Raw genomic sequence first — 12,479 nt, 5'->3', positions numbered from 1 at the left:
ACAGTATTGGAGACAGCAGCATTTCATAATTACAGCCCATGTGGCAAGACCCCTTTAGTTCTTCCCTCTCTCTTCAGTCATACAAGGATTGCCAAGTGACTTTATTTCAACAGCTCCTATGCATCGTCTGGTTTCTTCCACAAATTTTCCAGATTAACAGTGATAAGGAAGAATTTCAGATCTATCAGAAACTGCATATGAACTTTCTTCACTTCTCACCCCACTGCTCATTTGACATCAGTAAGAATAGTTTGCAAGGCCTGCAACCAGGTCATTTAGGAAATCTGCACTTAAGCAAAACCTCAGATGAGAGGCCCAGGAATACACAATCCTGCTTTAAACTGTTACTGTTTGCATAACTGTAACATATACCACGTGTACAACACATTACCACATTCCTGAGACTGTTTACAAATCACTTGTATACAGAGTTAGTAACATCCAAACAAGACTGACATACAAACAATAAACAAAAGAAACCCAGAAACCCCAAATCTCCTCATAATTTAGGGAAACCCAACAATTTTACACTGCAAGGGAAAAAACCCAAAAGAGAAGCCAACTTCTAACCTGCACAGCAGCTAGCTAAGCAAAAGCACAAAGACTAAGAAACAAATCGAAAGCAAAACTGCAGATTTTCATATGCTGCATGAATTTTGTTAGCCCACTAGGATTCTGTGGAAAACCAAAACATTTCAGATATTAAAATGAATAAAAGGAGGAAATTAATGTTTATCAGACCCATTCTTAGAGACAAAATAAAACCCTCTGTTATCACTTATACTCTCATTCTTACTGGCTCAGCTGCACAATAGCACCACAGACTCTTTGTTACCGGCTCTGCTGAGAGCACAAGAAGCACCAAACCAATTAAGGATCATCTTATATGCTGAATTCTCATTTTATTTTTTAAATTTCACCACATACTTTAAGTTAAAATAGCACCACAGATACCTCTAAATATATCCCTTGAAGCTACAGTTTTCTGTAGATCTGATTAGAAAACCATGTTAATCTTAACTGTAAAATGACTGTAGATGGAGCATAAAAGCTTTATCATTCAACAGAATGAAATTAGGGCTGCCTCTAAGATTTTTTTTTTTTTTTACATAGCTTTACAGACAAATATGATGACTACAATCCACAGCAGTCAAGTAGTAAAAGGCCCACTGGGAAGCTGTTTACAAAATTCCATGTTAGAACAATTACGTAGCTGCTTCAGATACCAACATGGGCATATACCTAGAACTTCAGCAAAGGAGATTAATTTTGAACAACCATAAAATGTAGAGCCTTTTGTAAGCACCAAAGGCCACCAGCACAGGTCACCCACCCTTCTACACTAAGAAATGGGTCAATCCCTTCAATGAATTACAGATCAAACACAGAACTACTTGGGAAAAAAAAAAAAAAAACCAAAACATTTTTTATTTCTGCAATTTGAAGATAAAATTATTATTATGGCTACATCCTTATGGATACATCCTTAAAGGATTAGTGAAACAAGAAGTATAGAGAGAAAGAGCTGAAACATTATTGCTGCTGCAGACAGGAAAAAAAACCAAAACCAAACCAATTCAAGACTGCTTATTTTATCCTTTTTACTGTACTTTGAATACTGTCAGCTCCCTTGGGTTCCCAAACATAATAATTTCCTATTGCTGTATGTTCTTCTAAACAGCAAGAAAAAAGAAAAAGATAACCTGAAAGAAATCAGGAAAGTACTACATGAATGAATTGTCAGGGAAAGTTAAGAGTAAGTGTCTTTAAAACTACTTAAATTGGTAGATTCCAAAGCACTTTGTATCTTGAAAAAAGGAGACAACAATGAAAGAAAAAAAAATCTTGGACAACATCCAAGCACAAATTTAATAGGCAACAATGCAGAAAACCCATTTTTATGGAAAATACAAGCTTTACATGTCTAGATGTCTCAATCATTTTTATATGCAACAACACTGAACAAAAAGATAAGGGCAGGGCACTTACAGAATAGAATACATTATCTATCAGCAATTTACCTGTAAATTCAGCAATTTAAAAAAAATCCCAAAACACACAGAAACCTGTACCCTGCACCATCCCCAGTTACAAATGCTGCAGTTATCATTAGCACTTCTCTATGGTGTCTCTTACAAGCCATTAAACTACTCAAAATCAAAACAACTTTGTTCTATAGGATCCAAGTGAATAATATCAATGACTTCACACAACCTTAATAATTTACATCTTTTGGGACAAGCAGAGTTTCCTGAACTGCTGAAAATCTCAGTTCCATGTATAATTTATAAGTAACATATTCAGAATGGAAGTTTTTAACCATAAAGGGATGCAAAACTGTGTCCCAGTAACACACTAAGAAAAAAACACATAATTACTTTTATAGAATGAACTGACATTACAGCTAAAGCTGCTAGAAACAAAACTGGGTTTTCTGATGATATTTTTGTTTGGACCAGTGCAATGGACGATTACTGCCTCAATGCTGACAGCATATTCATGGGCTTAAAAGAATACAACTTCAGGAATTACTAAAATCCCTCAGTGTTCTAATAAAGGTCTGCTACTACTATCACCCAGTTGTACATTATGGAAGTTAATTATTTTTGAAAGCTTGGAGCAAGAAAATGGAAACATTGCATATTTCGAACTGAGAATTCATGTTGCAATTGACAGTGTATTAAAATCTAATGCCTTCCAATTTAGATCTCCTTAACACACACTTTGAACAAGAAGTAGAAAGCAATCTCAAAACAGGTTGAGACATTAGATATGATGTTTAATCACTAGCTGAACAACTTTTCTTTGTCAGAAATGAGTAAGACACTAAGGTGCTACATGGCTCCATGTCATTTCACAGCACAACATTTCTGAAGGTCACAGTAAATATTTTATTTGTCATGCAAGATAAAGTAATCTTACAAAACAAAGCAAGAATAGCTTACAGCTCATAGTTTTGACACAATCATCTGAAGAAGTGATGTTATAATCACATGCAAGTGAAGTTTTGTCTTACTTGATCAAATACTTCCAAAGCTTGGAAGACTGAACTACTAGATTTTTGCTAAAATGTTTGCAGATGATGCACACTTCATGATTTTATCAACACTGCACCCACATACATTAACCTTAAAAAGCAGCAGGGAGAAGAACAGTCTGAAGTGGTAGAAGAGTAACCAAAATATGTCTATGGAGAGCAATCCAGCTTGTCACTGGGAAGAACAAACAGGCTGCTGAGTTTCTGGGCTACCCCTCCTTATTTCCCTCCTTCCTTGCTCTAGTTATGCACAACTTGCCTGTCAGGAAAGACAGGGTGGTGCATGGATACAGGTAGGCTGTCCTTGATGAGAGCTTAACAGTATTCCTTGGACAGATACACATGGGGGAGGGCTGTTTCTTCCCACTTGAAGGGACCAATCTATGTACTCAAAGTTCCCCAGAAGTTCTATAGGAAAGATAGTTCAATGTAGATTTTTTTCTGGACAATAATCCAGTCAAAAACAGAACTACAGCAGGGCCAGACAAAACAACACTGACAACTTCCGAGATTGCCATTATTTCTGAAAAATAGGTTACTAAATCTATGTCCAAGAACTTTACTTATAAAAGATACAAATTCACAGCTTCTGAACTGGGGTGATGTATGCATTGCATGCCATCAGTCAATGCATTTGCATAAAACAGACCACATAGAAACATTTTACTGAGAGTTTTCTTCCACCTCCAGACTTGATAATACCATAAAAGCCACACAGTTTGTTGTGGTGTTCGTTCCTTTTCTTACAGAGCAACGCCAAGAGGCACAATTCAGTGTCAGCAATTTACTAGAAACTATAGTCTTAAAGGTGCAGCTACCTCATGCTTTTAGTGCAGCCCAGGAGTGCAAATGTATATCAAACTTCTCTTTTGTACCTACTGACTGCATATCATGAAGCAGTCCTGGAGTGGATGAACAGGATTCCTTTCGGAGAGAACTGAACCACAAGATGTGAAACCAAGAGCACAAACAGCGTGTTTCAACACAAACAGGCATTGAGTCCGTGCAGACAGCCTGGAATTAGTTCAACAAGAAGGAAAAAAAAAAATCCCTGAAATGCAAACAGTATGAACATCAATTGTGTAGCACCAAACATTGCACTCTACAGACATAACCCTGTCAAATCCTGCTACTTGACACAGTATACAACAGCTCATCTGTTCCAGCATTCTTGAAAGAAGCCTATAAGCCTAACATAACCAGCTCATCTGGAGAGGTTGTGGTTTCCCACAGCCATAGAAATCCAACTCCTTGGTTTTCATGTCATGCACTTTTTTGGAGTTGCTAACAAAGCAACTGAAGAAAATATCCCTCTCAACAATTTTCAGGTTATATATTTATCTACCATGCTGGGCAGCAAGTCCTACTTGTTAACTCTCCCTCAAGAACCTGAGCTCCCAGGGCCTCCTCCACTACCTCAAAGAGTGCTCAGAGAACCTTTCTGTGTTCGTTTCCCTACAATGAACAGACCTAGCAGAACCGCTAGGCTGAAACACCAATCCCTTCCCTCATGTAATTACCAGTGGAAGCCAAAGCATTATGCAGACCTTCCTTGGTCCTGACACACAACACATGGCTCCACACAGCTCAATTCCAGCAATAAAGCTCATTCATTCTAATATATCTTCACAAACAACATTACCTAAAATTTTTTTTATCAGATCCTTTATATCCAAGAAACGTATGACAAAATTTCAAAAGACATTCAGAGGCTTGTAGTGCCTTCCTAGCTGCAAGCCAAAAAAAGTGGAAGAACAAGTAATTCCCTTGAAGCCATATTAACAAATTATAATCAAAAGCATATTTTGGGAAGGAGAGACACAGGTTCAAGTGATGCAACGTTCATTTATCCAAAGCATATCATATTCATGAAGGTATCAACTATTAAAATCTGTAAGAGATGATAACACTAACTTGACCCATTCATTTTTCCACCATACAAGCTTGTAGCTCCTCAGATCTTCCTGGAATTTATCCAAAATGTTAACATTGCATTTCTATGCTCTCACTCTCAGGTAACTGGTCATCATATTACTGAGTCTGCATAGCCTCTGGTTTAATTCTGCTGCTTCATCTGAATTTTTAGATTAATATATTTGGTCCTGATTCCTTTGTTGGTTTGAAACTGGCCATATTGAAGTGATTAATGAAATTACTATTACATCAGATTTGTCAAGAGGTTATGATATATTTTCTTCAGTTACCACTTGGGGAATAAGGAAATGCAACCTTGTCTCAAGCCAAAGGTTACACCCCCATTCTGGCTAGGTGAAACTTCTTGAAACCAGAAATGTTTTAAATGAGTCATTTAAGTTAATTACATAATCAATTTAAGAACCACCAAAGAAAAAGAAGGTAGAGCAATTCCCACATTGGTCAGAACAGCAATAGCAACAACACAACAATGAAAGCCTTCCTCATGCCATAGTACTATTAGATCTGATAAAAAAGCAAATAGATAGATTGTGTCCTTGTATAAAAATTAGTTACTTCTTAATCTAGGTGCTCACCCTAACACTTGGGGGTTGGACAAGAAGGGACCTTCCAACCTCAACCATTCCATGAGCATTTGTAGATTGCTCAGCCATCCCTCTTTGAAATCAGGAACAAAGGTCAATTATTTACCAGCCAAGACAGTCACAATCTTACTCTTACTTTGTCATTCCACATTCAGAACCACAACAATCACTTCGCTTAGATCACCCTCTATCTTTACCACTGATATCAGAAAACACTACAGCAGCTCAAACTTAACACCTTACCAGAGCTGGATAAGTTACCTGACAATGCCAGGAGACTTCCACAAGGCCCTCAAAATGACAAAACACAAAACCCATATTCCTGCAAGCATAGAGCAGTAACAAAACAAAACCCTAATAATTTCTCTCCAATTTGAGTGAAAAAATCCACACAGCAGAGGCTTCACCAAAGCATGTTTGAGAGCTACAGCATTTCCCACAATGCCTTCTGCATCTTGTCAGTTGAGGTCAACATCAGCTTCTGACATCGTGTACGAGTTCAACAATCAGTGCCATAATTCTCTCATCAAAACCTAAGCTGCTTTAATGCCTTAAGGAAGCATTGGAGTAATTCCCCACATTTTTTTCAAAACACAACATGACATGTTTAGAAGAAATCTGGCAGCCCTGACACACTACTGTTAATACAGTTGAGCATCCATATCTCAGATGTAGAAGTTACATCCTGCATAATGGAGAAGTATTCCCTTCCCCAGAAGCACATGACGGAAGAAGTGATTATCAGGACATGACACAAGGCAGTGAAATAGGAATGGGTGGGAGAAAGGAAAAGAAGCCTTGATGAATGGAAGATCATTAAACAGTTCAAAGGTGTGGCCATAAAGTCTGTTGTCACACACATAGTCAACCTCTTGTTAACAAGAAAACCACTTGAACTCAGGGAAGAAAATCTCTAGTATCAGAACTACAAAAAGTGAAATTACAGTATTATAGTAAAAAGCATCCCAACTGAAACAATAATGACATACAAAACTAATAAGGTCCATTAAACCATAGTATTAAAAAATAGCAGAAGACCTGAAGAAATGTGCAAACATCACATTGAGACATTATGGTAAAAGACAGCTTTGTGTTGAGACATCCTGGGTAGGATACAGCACACCTGAGATTTGTGCACTTCCCTTGATCCTGTCACAATTCCCCTTCTCATAAGGTACCTTGAACAGCAGCGGCTGCCTAGCAAGGCAGTGCAAGACAACATCCCTTCAGGATGACATGAGGATCTTGTTGGAAGTTTCAGATATAGGTCAGAGCTGGAGAAGCAAGCAGCAGGAACAAAAGATACAGTGTGAAAGAACCTGTAAATCCACACAGCATTTTCCAAACTTACGAATTCCTATCAAAGCTCAACTCCCAACACTGCATACTCCATTATTCCACTCACAGGTCTATTCTGCTGCATGTGTCAAGTATCAGCACTATGTACACTTCCAGTCTCGGCTATAATGACAAGATGAGTGACCACTTTAAACAAAAGTACACTTTAAAAAAAACCAAAAAAACAAAAACAAAAAAAAAAAAAAAAAAAAAAAAAAACCAACAAAAAAAACCACCACCTCTATCTCATTTGTGTTGCACTTCCACCAACCTTTTCCTTGCTTCTACACTGCAAGTGATACAAGTTTGCCATTATGACTAGGAGTAGAAATGTGAACTAGAAGAATATTTGCTTGTTAAAAGTAACACTCTGCTAAACATACAGGGCAAGGTAGAGATTTGGCCCTAGAAGAAAGGACTGTGGAAGATGTTAACAAAGAGTTGCATACCAGACCTGAACATCACTAACAGAAACAAAGTTTTACATTCCTACATTATCTAACACTAAAATTGTCTTTGAGAATTAACACCTAGATTTTTAGGGTCTTGAAAATGAAACATGAATAGCAGTCCTTGCTGTGTTGTATAGATGATGGAATACAATAGTATTTAACACTGGATGCTTAAGAAGGACTGAAGGAAATAAAGAGATGAAACAGAGTCAGAACAACCACAGTCAGTAGCTTCCAAAACTGGACACATATATTGCAGACATCTTCCCTCTCTTTTTAGACACGGCCTTAGTGAAATGCACTGAAAATACAGTCATTACCCTCAAAATCTACAAGAATGACATCAGAATAAATTTCAAGGTTGGCAGGGATTTATATAGGATCAATCCCCAGAATATAGCACTGGAAAGAGAAGGTACTAGGGGTACAGAATGCACTAGGAGACAGAGAAAGAGCAAAATGTCTTTTGGGGATTCTGGGTGAAGGAGCAGCATATAAAGAATTGTGTATTTCATGACTGAGGAGAAGAACACTGATTGGAAGAAAGTAAAAAAAGTGGCTTAGATGTATGTAGAGACGCTAAGTAGGGTCACACATATAGTGGAGCATCTAGAGAAAAAAAAGGGCATCACATGGGAGCCCAGACAAGTGATACAAGTTGAAGATGCCAAGTGGCAGTGAAACCAGCAACCACATCCAAGATGTACACTCGAACCATGGGATAAAAGTGTTCTTAACAGGAGTTCCTGTCTTGACCTCACTGGCATGAAAAATTAACTGAAGGTGCATAATAAATTCTTTAAGATAATGTTAGGTGTTACTTATCAGAGAGAGGTGAAAACCACACACAATAACCATGATACATGGAAAGTAAACAAATATAACCATCTACAAGCCATTAACACAGCAAAGGGTCACAGTCTACCACATGGCATGAGTGAGAGAAAATATGAGCTGCAACACATGGTGATGCACAATCTTAAGATAAGGACATAGCAGCTATGCAGAACGAGGGAAAGGTGAGAAACTGCCATACCGACGATATGAATGGGAAGTGTGAAAACCCCAGAAGCTACTTTTGTCTGGCTGTAGATGCATTTGGAGAAAATGAGATATGTTCAGAAAAGCAACAGGCAGTAGGAACACACAAAGGTGTGAGAGAAGAAGGGCTGATTTATGGTGGGGCAGGAAGGAGAAGCAACAGAGCAGTACCTGAAGCAGAGCAGAGCCCCCGCAGTGGGAGGGGAGAGGCTGGAAAGGGACAGGGAGCCGGGGCGCGGGGGGCCAAGGCAGGAGGAGGGTGACAGCACCAGGCGAGCGGGCGAGGGGCCGGCGAGGGGAGCCGGGCAGCTGTGCTGGGGGTCAGGGGCAGCAGTGACCCGCGGGGCCCATGGGAACGGGCTAGGGCACGGGGCGGCGGCGGGCGGGCTCGGTCCCTCGCTCACCTGCTGCACCCCCAGGAAGTCGTAGAAGTTCCGCGGCACCTCCTCCACCAGGTCGAAGAGCTCCAGGTCGCCGCTGTCCCAGGCGCGGGCGCGGGGCGCAAGCAGCGCCAGCAGCGCCAGGAGCGGCAGCAGCCGAGGGCGCGGCGCCGGCCTCAGGCGGGCCATGACCCCGGCCTGCGGCGGCGGCAGCACCGGAGCGCTGGCGGAGCGGGGACGTGCCCGGGGGGCGCTCCGCGGAGGCCGCGCTCGCCGCGGCGGCCGCTCCGCACTGAGGGGACGCGCGAGGCCCGGCCCGGCCCCGGTAGCGGCGGTCCCACGGCGGGGGAGGGGTGGGGGGGGCGCTCCCCGCCCGGCCAATCACCGCCTCCGCGGCTCGTGACGTCAAGCACCCCGGCAACCGCCGGCGCTCGCGCAATGGAGAGGCCGAAGGGGGAAGGGCGCGAGCGGCTCCTGGCGCGAGCTGCGTGCGCGCGGACGCCCCGCCCCGCCCTTCCCCCGTCCCGCGCCCTTCCCGCCGGGAGCGGTGGGAACGCCGGGGACGCTCCCGGGGACGCTCCCGGGGCTGTGGGGTCACGGCAGGGGTCCGGTCCCTCGCGGCTGCCGTGGAACCCCGGTGTCTGCGGGGCCAGCGGTGGCCGCGAGGCCCTCGCGCTAAATCGTCTTTCGATTTTCTGTCTTCGTGAGCTCCTTAAGGGCGTGTTTGATTCCTATAACCTATTTTACCCTAAAATCGCTCCACCCTGTTGTTAGTATCAACCCGATTTTTAAAGTGTTGTCCCCGGACCTTTCGTTCTTTCCTTGCTTAAATTAATGTGAAATGTTTCACCTGGGACGCTAGATGAGAAATTAGATGTAAACTTAATGGCCGAACAATACGAATTATCAGCATTAAATCACTTTGCTCTGGCACTTGCACACTCCTCGGCACACCCCATCTGTTTCATCTCTCTCGAAACTAGGCCTGGTTAATAACTCACTCTGGGAATATTTTTAAGAAAAGAGAGATTTACTCATCTGAAAAATATCCATGAACTAAAATTTTAAAAATAGGGTTTGCAATTTAAGGGAAAAAAAAATCCCAAATGCCAATCTTATCTGCACGTGAATTCACCTAAGAGGAGCTAGCTACCATTTACAGAATAACTGTACAGTAGAGTGCTTCCTTGGATACTCCATGGGAATACCGGGATGTGGCTTTAAAATACACTCTGCTCAGTTCTGAGTAAGGAGTTGAACCAACATAACCATTATCAATTTTCCAACTCATAGAGTAGTCATAGGTATTCTCTACTATTGAAACTGTTCCCTTTTGTATAAACTATTTAAATATTAATTAGATTGATATTTAAACTCATGTTTCCATATCCCATATGTATGCCCACTGGGGTTTTAGGATCACAATTCTGCCTCCGGCTCTGCTTTCTGAAAAGAGTCTTAAACCCATTTGTCAGGAAATTATAATTTAGCCAATAGTGTCTTATATAGACCCTTTTAACTTAGCCTTCACAAAAAGGTGCACTTAACTGTTCATTCTTATAATCTTAAAAAAGGTTCCTCCCACTTAATCACAAAGCCAGAAAAAAGGTCCTTTTTTAGAGAATGACAATGTAAAGTTATGGGCTAGGTAATTTATCAGCTGCTTTGTTTGGCTGGAGCAACTGAATGTGGTATAGATAAGTTTCTTCCCACATCCTTACTTTGTTAATCTGTTCTGTTTTGCATGCCAGTATCCACAGTGTAAATTTGTTGCTCTATTTACATTATCCTTCCTTTCAAGTCTCAAGCTTTATTGCACAAAAATACCGCCTTTGCATTCAAAACAGTACCTACTCATAAGGTTGTAGAACAAAGTTTAAAGATGCAAAGTGTCCTCAGAAACCCGGGGCAAATAAAGAGTTCAGTAAGGTAGCATTATTTTTAAACCAGGTGGAAGACTTTTTAAAATGTGAGATTAGTGATATTTCATTCCCCTTAACAAATACTTCCAAATTCTCCTTTCCTTCTGACTTGTTCTGTATTTTTCATATCTACTTCCTCTTGCCTCATTAGCTTCTAAGCCTCCTTAGTTAAGTTGATCTAGTGGGATGATGAACCTTGAAGAGAAGCATTTGTTATTTTGATCTTATTTTTCTGCATTTGGAATTTGTTACGAAAAATTACTCCTTTCAAAACCCTCCTCTGGCTGCTTTTGCTGAAATTGTTAAAAAAAGCCTTCAAAAAACCTGATAAAACCAGGTCACTTATTCCATTCTACTGAGACCAGGGAAACCTGTCCTAACACTGATCACAAATTGCAGGTGGCTTGTGGCACCATTGCTTCTGAGAGCACAGAGTAAAGATAAGATAAGATCTTATCATAAGATCCATAAGCAACATAAGATAATGGCTATTTTGAAAGAAGTACCTCAGAATTCTTCAGATAAATAATGGCTTCTTTTAGTCAAGAGGAATGTGAATTTGGAAAGAATAATAGGAGAAAAAAATGCACTAATGTTAATGGGATTATGATTATCTAAAATACATATTTAAGAGATCTCTTAATTTAAGTTAGCATAGTTAAATTATTCCAATTGGTTTTAACAATGTGAGAAATTTGAAACTCATTTTTATTCTGCTCCTTAAACTGTTGGAACAGAAGGCCTAATACTGCATGGAACATTTCCAAAAGGGATTTTTAAGAAATTCTACACTATGAGATTAGTTTAAATTAGTTTCCATTAAAATTGTTCTGTACTCCAAACATACATACTAAAATTTGGGAAGAAAATGCTGAAAATACTATTAAAATGCTATAAGTGCCTCCATAATAATGAAATATTTAGTTTTCTTCTTCAAAGTCATGAGTGAGTAATGAAGAGTACTTCCCCCTTCTCCAGCACTTCAATTAAAGTCCCATTAGGCCCCCTCAATATAAAAAAAATCAGTTAAAATACAAGTCAGTTCTCTCTCGCCTTCTGAGAAAGATTTAAAATATAAAACAAACATAATCAAATTCAGCAATGCTTGGCCTCTCTATGAGCCTGCAACTACATGTGAGACATCACAGGCAGGTGAGTTGGGAGACTGGTGATGGCGATTTAAATCTCACTATTGCAAACTCTTACACAAAGGTAGAGGGGAAAGTAAAAGATTTCACATGGATTTATCATCATTGTCTAAAATTACTCCTGCTGGGAAGTATTATTATTTTTTCCTGTGACTCAGCCATGACATTTAAATTGCTAGAGGATCAGAGAACAGTTTTTAATCCTGTATGTAGGCTCTGCAGGGCAGCTCCTTTAACTGAAGGATATAGAGAGCTATGAAGGCAAGGATAGCATTTTCTTTCTGTGCCCCAAATTTGCCCGCACATGCAGACAGGTGTTACTGAAACAGGTCCACTTGGTCATGACGCTCTACTTCACAAAGTGTAAGGCAAAGAAGCATATACAGAAATAATTTGTTTAAATAAATCTCTGTTCTGACACTAATTGACAGTAGCACCCAAGGCCCAAGGCGTGAAGCAGGTATTATTAGCGTTTTTAACAGCACTGAAAGACCAACATGCTTCATAAGCCCAGTAGGATTCACGCGATCATATTCTGAATAGCTAAAGAGCCTGCGATTTCGGTGTCTCAAATGAATAGCAGACGTCTAGGGGAAAGACCTTATTAAGGGACCACCCCTTTTCTTCCTAAGGATAATGCCT

At 40.4% G+C, this 12,479-nt stretch overlaps 1 protein-coding gene across 1 annotated transcript in view; it reads right to left on the bottom strand.

Moving 5' to 3' along the window:
* DNAJC1 (DnaJ heat shock protein family (Hsp40) member C1) overlaps window positions 1-9,023 on the bottom strand; it is a 108,585-nt gene extending 99,562 nt beyond the window's left edge. Inside the window, exon 1 of the mRNA XM_053995035.1 lies at window positions 8,792-9,023. Within this exon, the coding sequence (XP_053851010.1) occupies window positions 8,792-8,956 (165 nt within the window). The 5' untranslated portion in view covers window positions 8,957-9,023. The remainder of the gene's footprint in view (window positions 1-8,791) is intronic.
* Between the last annotated feature and the right edge of the window lie 3,456 nt (window positions 9,024-12,479).

Source organism: Vidua macroura, chromosome 1 (assembly GCF_024509145.1).
Source record: "Vidua macroura isolate BioBank_ID:100142 chromosome 1, ASM2450914v1, whole genome shotgun sequence".
In the NCBI taxonomy this organism is placed as follows: domain Eukaryota; kingdom Metazoa; phylum Chordata; class Aves; order Passeriformes; family Viduidae; genus Vidua; species Vidua macroura.
Note: the sequence above shows the minus strand (reverse complement) of the source record. Positions and strands in the feature narration are given on the sequence as shown.